At 36.3% G+C, this 24,066-nt stretch overlaps 1 protein-coding gene across 4 annotated transcripts in view; it reads left to right on the top strand.

Annotated features, from left to right (window-relative positions):
* Positions 1 to 24,066, top strand: part of KDM4C (lysine demethylase 4C) — a 346,173-nt gene that overhangs the window by 207,646 nt on the left and 114,461 nt on the right. For 3 of the 4 annotated variants that reach the window (XR_012495714.1, XM_019727138.2, XM_074330450.1), the window contains 3 exons: positions 191 to 404; positions 2,234 to 2,310; positions 23,505 to 23,560. Coding sequence is in view for 3 of the 4 variants with exons in the window: in XM_019727138.2 (XP_019582697.2) it covers positions 191 to 404; positions 2,234 to 2,310; positions 23,505 to 23,560 (347 nt within the window). In the remaining variant the exon portion in view is untranslated. Of the gene's footprint in view, positions 1 to 190; positions 405 to 2,233; positions 2,311 to 3,691; positions 3,803 to 23,504; positions 23,561 to 24,066 lie in introns of those variants that run through there. The other variant, XM_074330451.1, reaches the window with a different exon arrangement.

Raw genomic sequence — 24,066 nt, 5'->3', positions numbered from 1 at the left:
CAGCTTAGCACCAGCACGGGAGCCTGAGGAGCGTTGATAAAAAGCGAATAGTTGGGTCAGGGAGAACAAGAAGAGGAGCAGAAGCTGGCAGTTAGTGGATGAAACAGCTCTTAGTAGATTTGAGTGACTAGAACAAATGATGAGTTCTTTTCTGTGTTTTTTACTCATGTGGTGATATTGTATTTTTCAGCCAGACAGCAGCAATGAAGAAAATGATTCTAGATGGGAGACAAAATTAGATGAAATGGTTCCTTCGGGAGGAAAGACTAAGCCCCTCATTCCAGAGATGTGTTTTATTTATAGCGAAGAAAATATAGAATATTCTCCACCTAATGCCTTCCTGGAAGAGGATGGAACAAGTCTTCTCATCTCTTGTGCAAAGTGCTGCGTACGGGTTCATGCAAGTAAATGAATCTCTCATTCATCAATGCTGGTTGTTCAGTGATCAGTCTTTACTTCTCACCCCTTTGTAACCTACCAAATCTATTGCATTGAACTCTTGGCATTCTTAATGGTTAGGTCATTCATTCTCTCATTTTTTCTAATGAAAGTATGAGTGGGTATAATCTTCCCCTTTTCTCCAGTTTTATGCAACAGCAGTAAAGAGCACATCTGGTTTGTTTGTTTATTTGGCTTTCAGACACTGAGTCATCAAGTTTCACATGCTTGAATTTTACTTATTTTAAGATATAGTTTGTAAAAACTTAATTTTAATCTCTGATGTTGATTTTGACTGTTTTCCTTTGTGACTTCCTAAAGAGAAATGAGTATTGCTTTGGTGATTTTGGGAGTTGTTGAATTTAATTATTGAGTTAAATTTTTATTCTTTGTAAAGGTAGGGTTCCTGTTGCCTTTCAGGGGATAACAGTCATTACAGTTGTTTCAGCCAGGACTGAGGTGGTTAGTCTCCATACCTGTCTGTTTGGTGTTTTTACATAATTGGATAAGTGATAGATGCATTTTTTTACTCGGCCTGCCTTGTAAATCTCTAAAATGATTTTGTATAAAAGAGATCTATTATATATTGTAACTCTGTTTGAAAGCATTTTAACATTCCAGATCTTACTAAATCACATTTGCTGTTAACATACTTATGTAGGGCTTATTTCTACCAATCTAGTCTGAATGGTTTATAATAATAAGTATTACCTTCTGTATTTATGCCAGAGTAATACCAGTCTTACATTAGGGCTGGAATAACCTTACTCTCTGTTATTTATTTATTAATTGGATACTATTCAACTTCCCCAAGGGATTTGAACATAATCTGCTTGAAATATAATTATAGCAACCTTCTTATTGTGTTTATGTCAATTTGTATCGCATACACATATATATGTATATGTGTATAAGAGGCAAAGCACCATTTCACAGAAACATTGGGATTTTAATCTTGACTCTTGAATGCACTAGCTATGCAATTTAACCATAATATTTCATAAACATGTGCTTGAACTAAACATTTTGCGGTCTTGCTTAATTATGATAGGCTTTTCTTTGGGTAATTACATTTCTGTTATTTTCTTTTCCCATCTCAAATGTTATAGAAATTTGATACTAAAAACTACTCATTTAAATCTTTCCAAACCCTTTATTTCAAGAAGTCAGAGTAACACATTTGTTGGTGTCATGTGATTGCTACATGTATTTGCATCATCAGCTCTTTTCTTACATAGTTATTTTGAGTCAGGTATGTACTGAATAGACAAGTAGAATTGAAGACATCCTTTATCACTGACCATGAACTGTGCTTCCTTTGTCTCGATCACGGAAATTAAAGACAGTGAAACATAATTTTTGAAATGTAATTTTAAATTACATTAATTAGAAAAATATGTCAAAGTTTATTGTTTTATTTTGAAACTTCCCCAAATTTTGCTCATGAATTGCAATTTATTTTGAAATATGTTTTGCATGAGTAAAGTAGTAGACCTGCAGTTCATAAATTTTATTGCCCATTTAAGAATTATCCTCAGTATTCTCTATTATGACTATTGCAAGCATTAGTTACTATTAAGACCCATACTCTCATGTTTTCTGGGACTGATATTCTATTAGCTATGAAGTGTGAGAACCAAATGTATCTTTGAGACAGCTTTGCTTATGTTTTGTTCTAAGAATCAAAAATTATAGGGCAAACAGTTGTTTTGATTTTATTTATTCAGTGCTAAGATGTGTAATATTGTCACAGTGCCTAAGACCTAACTCATGAATTTATACCATTATTTTACAGGTTGTTATGGTATCCCTTCTCAGGAGATCTCTGATGGATGGTTATGTGCCCGGTGCAAAAGAAATGCATGGACAGCAGTAAGTGGGTTATTTTAGTATCTGTTAACCCCTCTTCTCACTCCTTCCACTGTGAGCACATTGAAATCTAATGGTAAAGTAAGATTGTATGCGTGCTTTTGTGTGCAATTTCATTCTTACCCGTATTTCTAGTCTTCTCTTTCTAAATCACCCTACATGTGACTCTATATTCATTATGGAAATATTAAATACATTTTTAGGTGTCACAGCTCATCTTAGGAACCTACAGAGAATGCCAATTTATCAGAGCAGGTCCAAAATATTGCGCATCCCCAAATATTTGCAATTCTTGAAAATAGGTATTTGAAGTAATAGTCAAAGTGGGGATCTTCACTGACCCCTGAGGAAACCATGCTCATACCTAACTCTTCAGCTAGCATGAGGCCTGTCCTCATTTGTTCATTCATACGTTCATACTTCAATGAATTCTAGAATGTCGATTCTGTGCCAGGCATTGCTGTGAACTTGAGGCGGAACCTTCGACAATGAAAGATCTCCCACTTGAGGGACACAGATTCCTCTTCATCTAAATTATTTTTCCTGGAGACCCTGTGGAAACTTCAGCTTATATCCAAGCATTGACTCTCATTTCATTAACCCACTTAATCCACAGATTTTTTTTATAAAAAATTATCTTTTCAAGAGGTATCAGACAGAACATTCTTGAAAGTGGGAACCTGTCAGATCTCAACACTGTATCCCTTACTCTTGATCTCAGAGTATATGCTCAGCCTGATGATTTTGATTGTAATAGTAGCAATTGTTTTATTCCTCAGTGATTGCTAATGACAATGATTTAAATTTCCTTGCAACCAAAGTTAAAAACTTGAAGGACAGTATAAGGAAGATGCCTTGCATGATGAAAATTTATGTCATGATTATGTATGTTTAGCTCTCAGTGTTGAAATGGACATATGCTGACTGTAAATTAAAGGCATCCATGGGGATGTCCTTCTGAATGTTTCTTTGCTGTCATTGACTTTGGCTAGTGAGGGGAAAATGGGTGAAAATGTGGACATTCTTTATAGTTCAAGTAATCTGATCTATTTGATGTTAGAGGTTATATCTCCAATTTAAGAAGTCTTTTCTTTAGTGAGCCCAGAACACATTTTGATATTTCCCTTGGTGTGATCATTATGTTAACAAAACCTATGTAAATGTGGAACATCTGCAAATTAGCCAGGAAGTCCTGCTATAATAAATATGTTCAACTCTCGTTTACCATGTAGGTCCTATTTCCTCTGTAGGAGCTGAAGTAAAGCCTTGCAGAATCAGTTTGAACAGTGATGTCCTCCCATTCACCCTGAGGTATAGGTTTAGAGATTAGAGGCATGCTAATCCAGTTCACCAAGGTGTGAAGAGTTCTCTGTTCCATCCACAGTTACTGCCTGGCTCCTGTGCTCACACACCTGAGCAGTCCTGTTATTTACCCAAGGTACCACTCTCCTTTGCATGGCAGAGCCAGGGCCAGGCCTAGGCCCCCCACCCTGATTCCCAGGCTGCTTCTGATCGATGATGCTGTTTTCCTTCAGCATGTCTTAAGAAGGAAATGCTTAGATTAATCACACTCTGGAATTGATATAATGCTTCATATCAATTAATCTTTCTATTAATCTGAACCCCTGGCCCCCTCAGAATATACAGTAAGCCTTTTGTATTTTAATATTGATACCATGTGAATCTCTTTCCATTTGCAATAGAAATGGAACAATTAAATAAAACCTCACAATGATTTTTTTTTTTAGACCCACACAATTTCTTATTTTTAAGTGGAAATAATTCAGATTCACAGTGAACCAATTGTTTTTTCAATGTATCCATTTTGGGTGCACTTTGTCTATGAAGCTCTATTCCTAAACTTCTCTCCTGAGAAATAGTTGAATTGCAGCTTAAGCATTGTTGAGAAGTAACTGATAATACTGACATTTTAGCTTTACCTTGTTTAGTGTGGCAGTGAGTGTTGCAATATTAATTTTTACTAAACACTTACGTATGATTCTTTGGATTTCGTGGCTGGAATGGTTGCATTTTAAAAATATCCTTAGACCTGACTTCTTCAAGAATCAATCTCACATTGTGAGTTTTAGGTTCCAAAGGAGCCCTAAACCTCCTTTTAAATTGAGGCTGTAAAGGAGGTAATGGAGACGTAACAGTCCTGGGAGGTCAGGTGATACGTCATTGCTGCTTGCATTTCTCTAACTCTAATTCCTAATTATTTCCTGGGATTTTCTTTTTCCAACATACACTGTGAAGGTAAGACTTACTCATCATGAAGGCAAACTACTCCAGTAACATATTTTGCTTCGAGGGATATACATTTACACAACAAATGTGGTCTAGTTAATTCTGTTCCCTTTTGTGATGAGTGCTTTGAAAGTCTTGAGGGTGAGAAGAGGGCAGCCGGAAATATCTTGTGTTCATTCTCATGAGGTATTTGTGGGGATTGTATATGATGGTTCTTTTTTTACGGATTCTTTTTAAAAAGAATGTCCATTGATGGATCAATCGATAAAGAAAATGTAGAAGATATATACAATGCAATATTATATTCAGCCATAAAAAAAGAAGGAAATCCTGCTATTTGCAACAACATGGATGAACCTTGGGGACATTATGCTAAGTGAAATAAGTCAGGCAAAGACAAATACTTATGCTCTCACTTATATGTGGAATCTTAAAAAAAAGAAAAGAAAAGCCAAACACATAGAAACAGGATAGATTGGTGATTGCCAGAGGTGGAGCAAGTGAGGAAGATGGGTAAATGTGGTCAGAGGGTTCAAGCTGCCAGTTGCAAGACGAGTAAGTTCTGGGGATCTAATATACAGCATGGTGACTATAGTTAGCAATAGTGTGTTGTATATTTGAAAGTTGCTAAGAAAGTAGATATTTAAAGTACTCATGACACACACACAAAGGTAATTGTGAAGTGATGGATGTGTTAACTAACCTTTTGGTAATCATTTTTCAATATATACATATATCAAATCATAACGTTGTATACCTTAAACTTGCACAATGTTATATGTCAACTGTATTTCGGTAAAGTTGGAAAAAAAGGAGACTATAATAGTAACTATATCATAGAGTTAAGCATCAGTAATTTAAATTTTGGAAGAAACAAAGGCAATCCCAGACAATAAGTAAATTCATACATTAGAAGGTGATTACGTTTGTCAGCATCATCCTGGGCAAGGTAGCTGAGGATTTATACAAGGCTAGCATCCATGCTCACAGACCAGCTGACTTTTTATTCACTAATTCTAGAGTGCATGCTCTGGACACGACTGCCCTGCTAGTCTTCAAGTAACTGGAGGCGAGAACTTGGTCTCATTTATGTCTGCGACAGCCTCGCACCTGGTGTAGTGTTGGATCATTTCTGAACTGGTAGAGCATAAAGAAGGCTGTGATATGGGCAGGAACTTTATCTGTGACCTTTAGGTGCTTTCACCATTTCCAAAGTTTCAGGTTCCTGCTCACTGTTTCATTTTGCTACCATGTCTTTACTTTATTCATTCATAGCAATTAAAATATGGGTAAGAAGCAAGCTGTATTGCAACTTCATGTGTTGGAGGAAGAGATTCGTTATAATTTTTCTTTCTTTTCTTTTAAATTAAAATTTATTGGGGTGACAATCATTAGTAAAATTACATAGGTTTCCAGTGTACAATTCTGTAACATATCACCTGTATAGTGTGCATTGTGTGTTCACCACCCAGAGTCAGTTCTCCTTCCATCACCGTATGTTTCACCCCCTTTATCCTCTTCTACTATCCCTTCTCCCCACTTACCCTCTGGTAGCCACTAAACTGTTGTCTGTGTCTATGAGTTTTTGTTTCTTTGTTTTGTCTTGTTCCTTTATTGCTTTTTATCCCACATATCAGTGAAGTCATATTGTTCTCTACTGTTTGACTTATTTCGCTTACCATAATAATCTCAAGATCCCTAATTTGGATTCTAGAATCCTAGCTCTATGTCTAAATTGAAATGAAATGAAATGAAACAAAGAATCCCCCAATACCCGTCTATCTTGAGATACAGGTTGTAGGTACATCATTCTAAGTAAATAGCATGTCTTTGTGTCTATTCGTCCTATTTCAGTACTGCTTAGATAGACATAGCTATCTGAAAGCTATGTTTGAGTTTATGGTTTATAACCCAGCTTTATTAGATTATTTTATTTTCAGTTCTGTTTGTTTTCATCCTTTTGTGACTAGTTATATAATTCGTTTTAGAGCAATTTTTTACTCCGTCATTATAGTACCACTTCAGAGCACATTCAAACGTTACCAAGTTCTGTTTTTAGGTGTAGAATGTCAATACTCTGATTCTTGCATGCATTTCTTAGTATTTTGATTTTTAATGTGAATCAAATCATTTTGACCTAAATTACTGTAGTTTGTGTCTAATCTGTTTTTTGATTTCCATGGCATAATGACTACAAGTTATTACTAATTAAAATATAATGCTAATATTTTCACTGTAAAAATACAGAATTTGTATTGCTTTCTTTCAGGTTTCCCCCCACTATTTTCTTTTTTATCCCTACATTGAAAATCTTTGTTTGAGTCTGGGTATTTCTGTGAAATACCTGAACACTTTTTTAGGGCTAAACTTGTGTTAGGTTGGTGCAAAAGTAATTGCGGTTTTTGCAATTGTTTTTAAACCTTTTAAACTGCAGTTACTTTTGCACAACCTAATAATTATGAAGGAAGATGTTCGTTAAATGTCTAGTAAGGAATGGTAACCTAAATACTTATTTTTATTCTAAAAATTAATAACCTGTGTGATTAAAACTATGTAGAGTATTAAGAGGTAGTATGTTAATTTAAAATATAGGAGGATTTTCTATGTCTTCTGAAGAATTTATAATATAGAATTCAGAAGAGTAAATAAACATAAGCTGATTAAGAGGTTAAACAGGAATATAGGTAAGATTTTCTCTTTTTTAAAATTTAGAGATATTGTAGTTCTCTGGTGGTAGGTTCTTTCCAGGAAATTTGGATCTTTCTTCAGGGACCTTTCAGGGGATGGGGGCTCTCAGGTTATTTTAGTGCCATAAATGGGAGTGAGAACTGCATATATAGATTGGTAACATCATACTCAGATTTATGACTTTGCAAGTCATGAGTTGCCAATCATAGTTTTTCATTGTTAGTGTGAAAAATTCTGAATAAAGTATCATTTCTGTTATGCTTTACTAGGGGGCTTTTTTATTACCTTAAATAATTCTTAGTGGCTGGAACAGAGTATACACAGTAGCTCACATGCCTATAATCTAAACAAAATCTAAATTAGAGGAAAATTTAAAAGCAATATAATGAGAAGTTTTGACTAGAGATATGTATCTAAGTTCTCACTGACCCTAACGTCCCTTGATTCTGTGTGGCTTTGTATTTCCATTTTGCTTTAATTAGTTTTCTTTAAGAATTGGGGACCTTCAAGAGAACTAAATTTAGTTATGTGTTGTTTAACCTAGTCAGAGATGATGAGTAACAGAAAGTGTAGCAAATAGAAGTGACACTAGTAATTATTGGTCAGATCAGTGCAGTTTTTATGAGCTGAAGATAACTTCCACTGGTTTTTTAAAAAAGCAAATGACCTCAAGGTCTTACTATAACTTTACATGCTGTTCAGGAATGCATAGCAATAGGCATTATCTTCTAAATTCCTTTTTATTTTAATATATTCCATTCCAGTTAATTCAGGAGAATTTGTTTGAATATTTTCATTCGAAAGTAATATAGTGTAAAAAAGATCTATAGTATTCTTGGATGAATATTGCCATGCTATGAAAATGTAGATTTTGTAATGAAAAATTTGAAAAAACACTTTATAGGCAAGAATTTTCATTGTATAATTTTCATTTGTATAATGAAATGTATAAGCTAGGTAACTGCACACATTTGTTATCTATTGAAGAGCATTTATTGTACTTTGTGGAATAATAAAGTTATATATATATATAAAACCAATATGACATTCTAGTTTTTTCCCCCAAGTGGTTTAAGAATCAAAGTCCAGGCATGAGATAGGTTTTCACCTTGGCCATACATTTATTCACTGTGCCCTTTATTTTGCTTATTTGTTTGTTTTTAAAAATAGAGTAATAATATAAGCAAGCTATACTTTGATGATCATTTGGAGTTAGCATTTTCTTTCCTCTTAGAGTGGAATGTGCAATTGTGATGATTAAAAACAAACATTTTGGTGTCTATTTTTTGCTGCTTGATGGTAAGTGGAATCTATAGATCTGGTAATAGTTGCCATTCATGCCCTCCAAGGCTGCACATAGCTATTTCATTTGGCTTCTGAAAGAAACTGAAATCTTTTCTTTGCATAAATCACAAAGTTATATTCTAGAAGTACCTGAGGTGATGGTCCTTACAAAACCCACCCCCAATGTTGCTAAAAGTTCATTAACTAAGTCATTTGTTGGAACATACTTATCTGAACTCCGTATCTTTGGAGTGTACCTTAGTCTTAACTTTCAATTTTTAAGTCTCGGGTAAATATGATCTTTGTTTTGGGACGCTCATAACTCTTAACGTCCTTGTAAACTATGAAGCCCCCATAACCCCTGTAACTCTCTATTTGCTCAGCCTAATGATGGAGGACAGTGGTCTGTTAGGTAGAACCCTTGACTCCCACACTGCATGGAGGCTGGGTTTTAGAGCCATGCATCTGCTGTGTAGCACCGCTAACCACACTCTGTTGAATCTGAAGATGCTGCTTTCTCTCCTCAGTTATTTATTTTCAGAGTGGGAAGAAGTCCGAGTAACTGGCCTAATTCTGAACAACATTTTTGAATGATTTTTCTTAGTTTACACTGAAAATAAAGCCAGTGCTAAGTTTTATCGAAGTTGGTTATCTACTTAATATGGAATAATTAGCATTATTGGGTGGTTGAGTAGAGCAGTTTCTTTCCCCTTTCATATTTACTCTAGTTTCTACCCAGAGGGCCTTTCCTCGAACTGGATAATCTCCTGAATCCAATTTCCCACCTGACAACAGCATTGACATTTTTCTTTTACGAAGAGCTCTGAAGTGGCTTTGTAGATCAGAGCCATTGATTTTTAGGTCAGATTGGCTTATGGCCTTGAGAGGTCACAGTGGCGCTGCTACTCCCTGGGATGTGTTTTATGCTGTATTTTTTGGTATGTTGCATGGGATACTGTCAAGACCTGGTAATGGGAGGCTGTCAGCCTAAAAGGCTGACTTTGATTCTCATACACAGTTAAGCTAGTCGAAAAAAAAAAAAAAAGGCTCCGTTCTTGTTACAGACAGGGCTTTCACAGGTAGGCCGGGGCCATTTGTAGCCAAGCAGCTGCTGACACCATTACTCCTGGCCATTGAGGTGTCCCCATAAGCCTGTAGCCAGACCACACTCTCCCATATGAGGTCATGCATTTGGGTTCAAAATTACCTCCTGCCTCCTGAGGAGGCAGATTATTCTGAACAGTTGCAGACTTAAACCTTGGCTCACAAAGGCTGGGATGGTAATAATTATTTTACTTTAACCAAACAGAACATCACATTTGAGGATATCAGTTATCCTGAGGGCATAGCTGTAATGTGGAGGTCTTTCAGTTAGGGAACTGCTTATAGGCTAAAAAGTCACACATCCTTCTTTTCTGTTCTTTCTTCTCCCTTTTGCTCAAGAAACATCATTCCCTCTGCCCCCCCTCCCCTTTGGTAATGGAGAGAAAGAAAGAGAAGTCTACAAAGCTTATTGTAAGTGGAACTATATTCATAAATAGCTTCTTGATTGAGAACGAATGCCTCATTAATCTTAAATGCTTCAACCAGCGAGCACAAGAAAAGTCAGGAAGAATAATGAGTGACATTATGGGGAGCATAACATACTGAACTATACACCAGGATGTGCAAGCCTGGAGGTCACTGGGCTATAAGGCACAGCTCTTTTGCAACGAGGAAAGAGAGCCCTAGGAAGAGTGAAGGGGGGAAAAAGTGCAGTGCAGGCATTTCTCATGAATGGCAAAATTTAGTCCAGTGGGAGGATGAAGAAATCATGTACTTTGCTATTTGTTATCGGAGGTGATGCTGGGAAGAAAGAGTAAACCAGCTGAGTTTTATTTGAAAGCCGAACGTTGTATAATTTTAACAAAGTAAGATGTATGTTCAAGTTGAAGTACTTTGCTCAGGATCCTGGAAATATACTGTTATGTAAATGCAGTAAGTTTCGTGTAGATTACCTCTGACCAGTCAATTATAGAGGTGCTTCTCCTTGCATCAAGCATGTGCCCGGCTTGCTACCAGACAAGTGCTTTGCAAACCTCAAATTAATTTATTTGTGTAAGTAATGCTATTAGAAAGATAAATCCAGGAAAAAAATAATTGGAAACAAACGCAGAGTATGACTTATTCTTCTAATTACTTCCTTTCCTACGAATGGTGGTATGATATTTAAGTAGTTAAAATGTAGTAAATACACCTCCCGCACCAAGTTTCCTCATCCTGGGTGTACCCAGTGCAGTCACAAGGGTTCTTTAAATGTGGAAGAGGGAGGCAGAAAAGGAGGTCACAGTGATATGATGTGAGAAGTACTGGACCTGCTGTTGCTGCTTTCAAGGTGGAGGAAGAGGACCATGAGCCATTGAGCCTGGAAAAGCTGGCGAGGGCCAAGAAATGGATTCTCCCCCGAAAGCAATGACCCTGCTGACACTTGATTTTAGCCCAGTGCGACCCATTTTGGACTTGTGACCTGCTGGTCTGTATATATTTGGGTTGTTTTAAGCCATTAGCTTTGAGGTAATTTATTGTTGCAGTAATAGAGAACAAATACAGTATTCAACAGAAAGACAGCCTTGTGAACGGGTGATTAGTCCTAACGCTTAGCAGTTTGGCATTTCCCTCGTGGCTGTTAGGTATGCTGCATTTTCAGTGTCACCTCTCAATTTCAGCCATCGTTCTCACTGCCTTTTTCTGTCTTTCTAGCTCATAGGCTGTAGTTCCTGGACTTCAGCAGTCCTTGAACCTCACGGTGACAGTAACGCTCCGAACATTTCATTCTCCCACTCCCCCCTTGTACTTAACTTCTGTTTTTAGCTACTACATTCCTTTGCATACACTGCCTGCCCCCTTGCCACTTTCTGACTTTATTCTCCCTTTGCATAATTTGACCCTAGTAAATCCAACTATCTGTACTCTGTACCCGCACCCTGTAGCTGAATATGGCTGTGGACAAACACCCAATACATAGATTGCTCTTGCTTTCAATTTGTAACTAGGTGAGTCCTCAGCGGTGCCAGTAATTCATATCACCATCACCCCTTCACTCTACCACTCCCCTGGGTGACAGTTTTATACCTTCCATCACCTGAAACTTCCCCATCTCCTCCCCCATCCTCGCTCTCACTTCACAAACTCACTTCATATTTCACTGCGAAATAGGAAGCATCAGTAGAGGTCTACAAGCTTCCACCTCCGTCATATCTATATTATCCCTGCTCTTACCTAAAGCCATCCCCTCTCGTACACACAGGATCCCAGTTCCAGTAACTCATCCCTATCTCCCACATCACCGATGTTCCCCTCTCTAGATGGTTCTCATTATCATCCAAATAAGCTATTACTTCTTCCGTTTTCAAATAAACAGAAAACCTCTCTCGATTTTTCTTCTCCACCAGCTCCCACCCTATTTCACCAGCATGATCAGTTGATCGCTGCCTCCCGCTGGAAGCATCATCTTCACTTTGCTTCTAGAATCCTGCACTCTCCTGCTTTTCCTCCTACTTTACTGGCCGTTTCTTTTCGTGCCACAGAATTCAAAATGGAGGCCTCTTCCTTATCCTACCTAACCCATTGGTAATCGCATCCTGTCTTCTAGCTTCAGTGGTTTTATGTAGCATCTAGTCATTGATGGCTTGTACCTTTCTCTGTCGAGCTCAGCCTCCCCCGAGAGGTGCAGCTCCATCTGGCACCTTTTTGAGCAGCACGTCCGGTGGATACCTCGAATTCACCCTGTCTCAAGCTGAATTCCAAATCTTCTCCTACAAGCTTCCTTATTTCCAGACCTTCCAGCTTCTGAGGCCAAACATTTTAGAGTTAGATTTGATGCTTTTCTTTTTCTCATACCCCATATCTGTCTGACAGTCATTCCTGTCTTGTCTAACTTTTAAAATGAATCTAGAATTCTGGTCACTTCTTAATCACCTCTGCTGATATTACCCAGAGTAATCTCCATTATTACCTCTCTCCTGGATTAAGGCAGTAAGTAACCTGCTGACTGCTCTTCTCTCGCATACCCTTGAACCTCTCTCTTCTACTATCAACACAGCAGTTGGAATGATCCAATTAAAATGTAAGTCAGATTCTGTCCTTGCTGTGCTTTAGCCCTACAGCGGCTTTTTATCTCTGTCAGAGTAAAGTTGTTCCCTTTTTTCATGGCCTATGAAGCCTTACCAGATATTCTTCCACTTACTTTCTGACTACCAGGATTTTCCAGCATCACCTTTCTCTAGATAACGCCATAGGCCACAAACATAGCACTTAACATCCTCTGCCATCTAAAATAACCTACTGAATTTAGTTTGTCTGCTATCCCAACCAGAATGTAAGTTCATTGAGGGCAGATTCTTTGTCATTCACTGATGTTGCCCAGTGTCTAGAACATGGCGATTAACCAATATTTGTTGAGTGAATGTATGTTTTCACTTATAATACAAATTAGATGTGTGGGCATCTAAATGAGAGAAATCACTTGCTGCTGTAAAATTCATTGGAGCCTGTTCAGTTTCCATTCAGAAGATAACTGCAGGAAACCTGTCATTTAATTTCCTAATTACTCAGAATTCATGCCAGCCGTGTCCTTCTGTGAGATCCTGCCCTCTCTCCAACCCTGATAAATGAGCCACATCTCCAGAAATGGTTCATCTATGTTTTGTTGATCAGCACTTTGTAAGCTAGTTTTCCGTTAATGTGATTAATTACTCTTTGTTTTCCCAGCTCAGACAGCCCTATTTTATGGTTTTGCATTTCTGTTATGAACATGTCAGATAAATAAGGGTGTGGGGAGGTACTTCAATCCCATAATTTTTCTGTAGCACTGAAAATCGGCTTTAGTGGCACTTATGGATATGTCAGCTAAAATGAGAGCTTCTTACGAGGCAGCTTGAGAATCTTGGTATTGGCATTTCTTTAACTGATGTTTTATAGAAGAGCCACTGGAACATGATTTCCCTCCACTACAAATAATGAACAACTGTGATCGCCATATTATAACAATGTCCTTCTCACCATTATTGTTAATGTTGTGTCAGCACTTTGATTATAAACACTCTTTTTCATGGTTTAATAACTGAGCCGTAAAAAAATCATTCTGTGTTGTAAATTGGTATGCTAGCTGTTCATCTCAGTGGTGATTTTTTATGAAATCGAAGTTTAAAAATACTTGGTTTTGCTAAAAGGGGATTTTGTGCATGATATTAGATGAAGGAAAGGGACCTAAGCAGGAAAGGTACAATGTTCAGAATATGACCTGAATTTATACTTTTTCATTCAGCTTTTGGCCGCCCTGAGATGGTGGGGGAGGGGATACAACAGAATGGCTCTTTTAATGCTGCACTTGGGAGATAGGAATAACAGCTGGCTGTTGTAACAGGCATTCAGTATATTTTTTGTTTTGTTTTAGGAAACATTGGTTGACTAGCAATACATCTAAATCTTTATAATAGTGAGTCATCTTATACTGTGTGTTATTATTCCTGGAAAAGCATGCTCATTAAATGTGAGATAAAACAAAGCTGGTAATGAGCACTGATTATTTAATTTTATTTATTTTGTTCAGCAAGGCTGAACAATTTTGGTATCTCCATAGGTTAGATTGGAAAGAAGTTTTGATACACGGAAAGACTCTAGAAGACATCATGGGTGTCCATTTAAAATTTTCAATTCAGAGTAAAAAATTAAAAAAAAATAGGTTAAATCTTCACAGGTCTGTTAATTTAAATTGCACATATTTAATGGAAAAAAGTTTTAATTTCTTTGTATGTCTTTGGCTTTTCTTTTTTTAATATAAAAGTACTGCATTTTATTAGGAAAGTTTCCTATTCCCAATTCTCTCAGATTCTCAGATTTCATTTTTTACGGAAAATTACTGATACTGTTTGTCAATCGACCTTTCAGATCTTTTTTTTTTTTTTTTTTAATTTATTGGGTGACAATTGTTAGTAAAATTACATAGATTTCAGGTGTAGAATTCTGTATTACATCATCTATAAATCCCATTGTGTGTTCACCACCCAGAGTCAGTTCTCCTTCCATCACCATATATTTGATCCCCCTTACCCTCATCTCCCACCCCCCACCCCCCTTACCCTCTGGTAACCACTAAACTATTGTCTGTGTCTATGAGTTTTTGTTTCTCATTTGTTTGTCTTGTTCTTTTGTTGTTTTTGGTTTATATACCACATATCAGTGAAATCATATGGTTCCCTGCTTTTTCTGTCTGACTTATTTTACTTAGCATTATAATCTCAAGATCTGTCCATGTTGTCACAAATGGTCCTATTTCATCTTTTCTTATCGCCAAATAGTATTCCATTGTGTATATATACCACAACTTCTTTATCCATTCATTTATCGAAGGACATTTTGGTTGTTTCCATGTCTTGGCCACCATAAACAAAGCTGCAATGAACATTGGAGCACATGTGTCTTTATGTATAAATGTTTCCAGATCAGATCTTTTCTATGCATAAACTGATGTTATGTCTTGCTATTATTCTTGGGGTACCCAAATGGTATCACAGTTTATTTAACATGCCTTAGTGTTTTCATTTAATCTTACATCATATAATTCTTAGTAAGTCAGTATTTATGGATTTGTTAGGTTGATGCAAAAGTAATTGCGGTTTAAAAGGTTAAAAAAAATGCAAAAACCGCATTTTTTTGCACCAACCGCATTACTTTTGCACCAACCTAATACCATGTATTGTTCATTACTGTTTTAAATTTCAAGCTTGAATCTATTCTTACTGAAAAATTCAGACATTACAAATAAAATCTAAGTAACTGGTGATTCCAGTTCCTCCCAGAGGTAATTATTTTCTCTACTGTAAACCAAAATGAAATGATAGTCACTGTATATTACTCCTTCTACATAGATACAAATATTTATCTAAGATAGATTCCAAGAAATTGAATTGGTGAGTCATAATTTACATGCATTTAAAATTTTGATTGATAATGCCAAATGCCTCTCCAAAGCCACTGTAACAACCCACATACTACAACACTATGTATTTTCTGATTTAAAAATCTGAAGTTATATTTCATTATTTTTCATTTCCTTTATTCTTAAAGTTGGGTATCTTTCATGTGTTTATTGGCAATATTTTTGCCTATTTTTTTTGGGAATATTTTTGCCTATTGGGAATATTTTTGCCTATTTTTCGTAAGTGTGAGTTTAAAAAAAATATTTTCTGTTTTATGTCAGAAATATTTTCTTGTTTTATCATTTTGTGTTAATTTATTTATATTGGTGTTTTATTCTTTATAATTTCAAAATTTTGATATAGCCAAAATTTATTAATTTTTCCAATATGCCTCTTGTCTTTTAAATGTTATATTAAGAAGTCACATTTACCCTAAATTCATCAATATATTTGCTTGCAATTTCTTTTATTACTTACATAGTTCTATTTTGCTTTTGAGGTTAGGTCTGTAATTCAATTGGCATGTATTTTTATGAACCAGAGCGCCTTTCTCTCTTTGTCTCTCTCTCTCAGACACACTCTCAGACAGACAGACACACACACACACACACACACACACACACACACACACACATCATTCAGTTGAATTCATTATTGAAGAGTTCATGGTATTTACTTTTGATTATTCATTCAGCTCTATCTTTCTGTTTTCTAATTCTCCCTTCAACAAAGAGTAGTCTGCTGTTTAACATATCCTGTAAGTTTTAAATTTCAATTATTCTTTTTTGGGTTATAGAATTTCTATATAATTTTTAAAAATGTGATTTGTCATTTATTTATAGTTGCTTATTTACATTCTTAATACCCACATTAATTTTTAAACATGTTAAAATGTTTATTTTACATTTTGTGTCTGAGATCATTATGCATCTAGTTCTACTGTTTGTTTTTTCTGCTCCTCAAACTCATATTTTCTTGAATGTTTTTTGAGTTTTTGAGTTCTGATTGTGAGCCTATATTCCTTAGAACAATATTTGTGAATTTCTTGAGGCCTTTGTTATAATAGGTGGTTGTTGAAAATTACAATTTTCACTTTTAAATGATCAGAATCCACTTTCCAATAATATCATCCTACTTCATGAACAATGTCAGAATATTACAGTATAATTTCATTAATTCCCTTTCCCTTTGTGGTCTTATCTTGCATTTTATTTCTATATACACTATACTCCACAGTATTGTTATTTTTATTTGAAAGAGTCAAGTCTTTCAATGAAACTTACAGTCTCTCTTGCTCTGTCTCTTTGTCTCTTCATTCTCATTCTCTTTTATGTGTTTGTTTTGGATATACTAAAAATTCATTTTATATTTACCCTTTTTTGATGTTCTTTATTCCTTCCTGACAATCCATTGTTCAAGTTGGTATAATTTGTCTTCATTCTGAAGGTTTTTTTTTTTGGGTGGGGGGTGGGTGATGGCCATTTGTTATAGTGTGAATCTCCTGGAAACAAATTCTCTTCAATTTTTGTCTATGAGAGTTTTTTTGTTTTGTTTTCATTTTCAAAGGATATTTTCTCTGGAAGTAGAATTCTAGGTTGCCAGCTTTTTTCTTTCAGTATTTTATAGATATTATTACATTGCCATTTGCCGCCACTATTTCTGGTTAGATTTCTGGTGTAATTTATACTTGTGCAGTTATTGACTGAATGTCTTTTTTGTTTTGATTTTAAAATACGTTTGTTACATTTGTTTTTCAGAATTCTGATTGCTATGCATTTAGGTGTGTTTTCTTTGTATTTATCTGCTTAAGTTTGCTGGGCATCTTGGATTTGTGAGGTGATGTATTTTATCAGTTTTGGAAAGTTCTCTGCTATTATGTCTTCAAATATTTTTACCCATTCTGTCTTTTCTCTTCTTGGAATCCAATTATACATAAAGTAAACAGGTTGTTATTTTCCTTTAGATCTCTGTTTATTCTTATAACTGCTCTTTTCTTATATTTCTTATTTATGTCTTAAAGTCACTGAACTTTTACTCTGCCAAAGTTTTTTTGAAATCTGTCTACTGAATACACCATTTCTGATGTCATATTTTTTTCATTTCTACCATTTTAATTTGCTTTCTAAATAGTTCCCATGACTTTGCTAAAGTTTTCCTATCTCTTCATAAATTTGTTGTCTATCTTTTTCATTAGGTCCTTTAGCATTTTGAACATACTAATTTAAAATTCAGATAATTCCAATATCTTATCCATCTTTGTGTCTGATTTTATTTCCTTTCTTGATCATAAATCATATTTTCTTGCTTTTTTGTGTACCCTGTACATTTTTTGAGTGTGTGCTGGACATTTTGTAGCAAATGAAGTGAATATACTTATTTCGAGAAAGGGCATGCCCCTTCTTCTGTCAGGTTTCTAGACTAGTAGTGAAGTCAATCTGATTTGTATTTGAGATTTGTTGCAGTTTCAGTTAGATTCACTCTACTCTGGTTTCAGATGTTTTAAGGGTGGGATCAGGACTTTCCCTCAGCAGTGTCTGTTCTCTGAGCACTGTGGAGACCCTAGCATATGTCTGCTTTTCGTAGCTGAGTTGGCAGCTTTGAAAGATCTCTTCTTGCGTTAGAACTTAGCTGCCTGGATTTTGGGTTCCTGGAGAGTTTTCTTTCAGTTCTGCTTCTTGTTTTTTTTGTACCTCAATAGAATTATTAGTGACAGATCCATATTTTGTTCCTTTGTGTTAACCAAAGAAAAGGTTCAGACGGTTGTAAAGAACCAAAAGCATTTATTCGAACAAAAAGAGATACAATTCTGGAAGCACAGATTCAGGTAACACCTTAAATTGTGCTCCAAAGAGAACCAACGAAAGGCAGGGTTATTTAGTGGTGAAATTTGTATGTGTGGATCCTGTTTTGCTCCTCCACGCAAATGATGCATTCTGGCAAAGTTAACAGGGATTGGTTAATTCCGTATGCACAAAGAGGAGGCAAAAACTACAAGGAGGATGTAAAGTCTATATATGTCCATGCAGTACTGGTGTTCCAGAATGTTTATGGCTTGGCTTTGAGCTGAGTTTACCAACAGGTTCTCCTGACTCTATTTTAAATGACTCTCTCAGCAATGCTTATTCCATTTTATCTTCTCCGTTATCACCTGCTAAACCACTGCACCTGGCTTATCCACTGGCATTGTTATATGGAAGTTGTCTAGTGCCACAGTTAACCTTTTTTTTACATATTTAACCACTGTTCTTGTATTTATTGTGTGTTTATGAAATGCTGTACATTTATTAACTAATTTAAGGAAGTAGTATTTCCCCCCTTTGACAAATAAGATATCTGAGGCGCAGAGGGTAAGTAACTGGCCCACGATCATACCACTAGTAAATGGCACAACAGTAATTGGAACCCTGGCCATCTGCATTTTGTTAAACACCATAACATACCTTGGTTCTCTGGTTTTATGGTGCATCCTCTCAGGTAAATTGGATTTATGTAGCCTGAGGTTAGACTGATCAGACTGACTAAAATGTTGCTTTTGCCTGAAACGGTATCATTTTTGAAGGATGACGTGGAGATAAATTTAATGGTTTCATACCAATGAGTTTGATTAGCTAGATAATGGAACAAATGGGAATGCAGATTGTTATATAATCTATGCTGCTTGGTAACACAATTTGTTATGCTATGTGTTCTTTTGGGGGGATTGGTTTTGAAAATGAATTCTTACTTATTTATAGAAAAGATGAAATGGGGACTTGGTTATGCCCTTATCATTATCTTCCTTATAGTATGGTTAAGTACACATGGGTCGTCTCCCTTCCTCAACTGTGAGCTCTGAGATGCTCAGTCTCCTGTTTATTTTGACATTCTGCTTTGATAGCTTGTGCCTTGCCTTGTACTAGAGGCAGAGGATGCTGGAGAAAAAGAGCGTGGACAGACACATGGTCAGGCAGACCTGAGTTTGAACCCCATTTGTTCCCTTTGCTGGTTGGTTAGGGGTTAGAAAACTATAGCCTGTGTGTCAACTCCAGCTCACTGACTACTGTAAATAACATTGTTGTTGGAATACACCCTCATCCATTTGTTTACATATTGCCTTACAATGGCAGAGGTGGTTGTTGTACCCACTCTGTAGCTGTGCAAAGCCTAAATTAGTAAATATCTGGCCATTTACAGAAAAACTTTGTGGCCCTGGATTGAATGATTTTAGGCAAGTTACTTAATCTCTTGAATCTTAGTTTTCTCATCTATGAAGTGGGATGTTAGTTACTCAATAAGTTTGTGTTAAGGAAGGGAGGTAAAGTATATCCTGTTTCTGGCAGGGTATCCAGAATGAATTAGGCCTTTAATATAGTCTCTATTCTTCTAATAGAAGAATTTTTATTATTGATAACCAATTTAATGAATCAGTTGCCCTGAAAGATACTTCCTACTTTCTCATCCAGTTCTTTCACTGAATTTAAAGATGAACAATAAACTAGTACAATTAGTATATTTGTGCCAACCTTTATGTTTATCAGGCGTTGCATGGATTCTTAAGAAAATTTGTGCTGCTTTTCAAGTAAGGGTTAACCTATTAAGTTTTAGAATCATTAATTTTGTTCTCTCACAATAAAGTACTATTTAAACAAAAGAAGGAAAGGTTTAAAGTTATCCTACCTGCTGTTGCCTTCTGTAGGGCTATGAACATAGACATTTAGTCAAATTCATTTACAAATGAATGGACAAGTTGACATTGTTGTGTTTTCTACCAGATCTGCTAGTTTGACCCATATGAGGGGTGGTGATTCAAAAAAAAAAAAAAAAAAGATGTAACTGGACATGAGTTTTTCCTTTTCTACTTATTTTTTTTCAAAGTTAGGTGAATCACATAAATAGCTTTACTTGGCCATAAATGTTTTTGATTATTACTAAGAAATACGATTTCTCAAGTAAATCATGGCAAAAATAACTTCATGTCAAATCATTGTTTTTTAACTCCACGTTACTGGAGCCTGCAGCTTCCTTTCTTTAGTGTCCCAGTATGTTAAAATGGTTTTTGCAATTTTTTAATCCTTTGGTAATGTTTTTACTTTGCCCTGTTTTGCCACATTTTCTCGTTTATTTAACAAATTATTATGGAAGGTATACTCTGTTGGGTATCATAATATAGAAAGAGTAACCGGAGAGATAGTCTCACAACACTCATTGAGTTTATCGTGTAGTGAGGACAGCAGAAAGAATTCAACAAATAATTGACAAGAGTAATGAGAGAGAAAGAACTGAGCCAGGGGATTAGGAGACGTCAAGGATTTGTTTAGTTTAATTAATGAAGAACGGAGCGCTGTGTGTCTGATGTGTTTGGGTGCAGAGGAAACCTCACGCATTCCCTGGGGTGTCTGAGCACGGAGAGTAGTGCCAAATGAAGGGTGACCAGGTTATGGCCTGATGATTCTGGACCTTCTAAGGCATGTTAAATACTGAGAAGCATTAGAATCCATTCTGGTAGATTCCACATTGACTGTGGGGTGGCATTAGCAGTAGTTTAGGTCTGATGAAGAATGCTGGTGGAATCAACTAAGATGATAGCAGTGATAATGGAGAGGAGAGGTTGGATTTGGGGGTGGGATTGACAGAACTCAATTGATTAGAGATAAAATGAGAGGAAAATGATGTCTTCCAGCATGAGCTAGAATGGATGGTTGATACCACTGATGGGAAACAGTGGGAGAGCATAGGCTTGAGAAGAAGATGTGAGTTCAGATTTGCATGTGTTTGAGATGCCTGTGGAGCTATCATTCAGACATCTTAGGAGATAAATGTTTGAGTCATTGGCCTTTTGAGAATCAGGGTAGTAGATGAGGTGCTCAATAAGCAGGGAAAGAGAAGCCTGTTAAAAGGAGCTGAGGATCAGCTAGAGATGGAGTAGGACAATGAGGAGAGTGTGGGGTCATGGAAACCAGGGTCATGATCAACAGTGTTGAATGCTGCTAAGCGGTCAGGCAAACCAAGGACTTGGAATCATCTGTTAGCTTTTGTGACATGGATGTCACTGGTGATCCAAAAAAACCCTCGTTACATACTGTAGTAGGTGGGAGTCTTCTAAACTCCACTTAAAATCTTAAACCTACACATTCTGCTTTAGAGGACTGTTTCCTCCTGTTGCAGTCTCACCCTGCAACTTGTGTACCTTCTAATGATCCTATCAGGTGTTTTAAAGCAGCTTCCATGCTGCTTTGCTGTATTTAACTCTGCTAACTCGTCCCTTCAGGCTCTTCTCTCTGCCAGTTTCATTAATCAGACATCTCATTCTCTCCGTGTCTGAGGGCCTCACTGTCCACAGCTCCCCTTTGCTGCATTCCCACTTTAATACCAATATCTTTTTATATACAGGTGTGACCTCCTATTTTGTTTTCATTTTTATCTCCCCCCATAGAGGGTGTATTAAATTACTAAAAAATACTTCAAGTTAGTAATGTTTCATGAAATTGTTATTGAATACTTTGTATATTATTGAGTAACTTGAATTATTGCAGTTCTCATTTTCAATATTTGGAATTTGAAATTTTCCTTTCATTGTGTGCTTCATCAGAACAAGTTATTCTAAAGGCCTCTGGAATATGGTTTTGTGGTATGGATAGACAAAATTTTCTGTTGCGTTATCTCCTTGAGCTGGGTTTATTATAGATTCAAATGTATATGCACAGGGCAGCTTTTGCTACTCTGAACCATGAATATTCACCTAGGAAATTTCAAATAGACGTGCAGAGACTTACCGGACACAAAACCATTGGACATCTCTGGTTGTTTGCCTTTTTTGCTTCCTGTTAGGAGTTAATACAGATATGTTGGTTCTCTTCAGTTGTTTATTACTGTTCTCCTTGGAAAACTAAAAGCTATGGAGTTTGACACTCCATTATTAATAGTTGATACCTTAGAAGGATTCCCTGTAAAGCTAGGCAAAACTGTCAAAATTAATTAAGGGAGAGGAGAGCACCTTGGAGAACAGATAAAGAATTTTATATATACAACTTGGAGCCGGGGGGAAATAGCCTATAACTATTTAAAAAAAAAAAATATTAATGAAGTAAATTGGAGGACAAGCTTGAGGTTGAAAATAAAAACGTTACCTAAGTATTTAATAAAAAGTTCTAGGTCAAAAAAAGACATTGCATTGTTTTCTGGCCCTATTTTTTAATGGACTTTTTCATAGGATTGTAGTGAGAAATGAAGAATAAAGTCTGTATTTGTAGTACAGGGAGTCATCTTGGAGTGAAAAAGTCTTTGCCAATCTAAGGCACATAAAAATGCCAAAAATATAAACTTATGAGGGGAAGATAAAGATAAACATAAACATGTTATGGCACTGTTTTCTGGGGCTGGATCGCCTGGGTTTGTCAGAACATTTTTCCAACACCATTTGCCCACAGTAAAACCCAAATGATACTTTTGTGATCTCTCGTTGAGCTTCAGCTTCCTTTGACAGGCATCTCTTTCCTGCTCCTTAAACACTGTAATTTCTGTGATAGACCCTATTCACCTCTCTAGCCACATCTTTTAAAAAGAGCTTCCTGCTTATCCCGATATCAGAACAAAGTCTGCCAGTTCTCAGTTTTTCAGCCATTGTGTATACCTGAGTGGATTCCCAGAGCACAAAAGAACCCAGTCATATTCTCTGTTCTAGAATTCTAGTTCATACCTCTCCAGACTACCAAGTTCTCTGTGTCACAGCTTTCCTCCAAAGTGGCAGTTGAACATGATACCAGGGTAATGATGGTTTCCTCTAGGGGATATATATGCACACACTTATTTTTTTTTTTTTAAGAAGGCCTATCTCTGAGGAATTCAGTAAGGGAAAGGAAAAGGTGAGTTGGGAAGGTGAAAGTACATCCCTTATTAAACTGCTCAGAGGTAGGCCTTCATGAAATTCTTGATGGTTTTCATTTTAAAATAAAAAATTAGAATTTTTGGGAATATTTAGATAAATACTAATGGTTTTTATTTTATGTGTCTGGTAATGGTGTGGTGTTTTTTCTCCCCTAGGAATGCTGTCTCTGCAATCTGAGAGGGGGTGCTCTGAAGGAAACCAAGGACAATAAGTAAGTAATAGGTTAATGTGTTGAATCTCATTGTTTCCTTCTCCTCTCTAGAGTGGTTGTGCCTCTGGGTAGCAGTTTGCATTACCTCTCATTGCACATTGTTCCAAGGTTTGTGCTGTCCAGGTCCGAGGTTGGGATTCTATGCTTGTATTCAGAGACCGTTACTGCCACTACATTCACCTCATCTGAACAAAGGGTTCTAAGTCCTGCTTCTGTTCTATGTCTTTGACACCGTGAAAATAACCCCCCTTTTACTAACAATTTTTTAAATGAAGGCAGCCCATCTCATCTAGGTGCCACTGGAATCCTAGTGTTTAATATGATGGATCCTATTAGTCTAATAAAAATAGTGTATGCCTGAAAACAGAGAAAGCTGTTATCTTCCGAGAAATAAAATCAATCATGGTCATAACATTAAAACAAAACCATTTATTTTTAACACCAGCAAATTAACAAGAATGTGTACGTACTAAAATAGAAACACAGGGAGAAAACACTGATTTTAA

This window comes from Rhinolophus sinicus, linkage group LG04 (genome assembly GCF_036562045.2).
Source record: "Rhinolophus sinicus isolate RSC01 linkage group LG04, ASM3656204v1, whole genome shotgun sequence".
Classification (NCBI taxonomy): Eukaryota; Metazoa; Chordata; class Mammalia; order Chiroptera; family Rhinolophidae; genus Rhinolophus; species Rhinolophus sinicus.
Note: the sequence above shows the minus strand (reverse complement) of the source record. Positions and strands in the feature narration are given on the sequence as shown.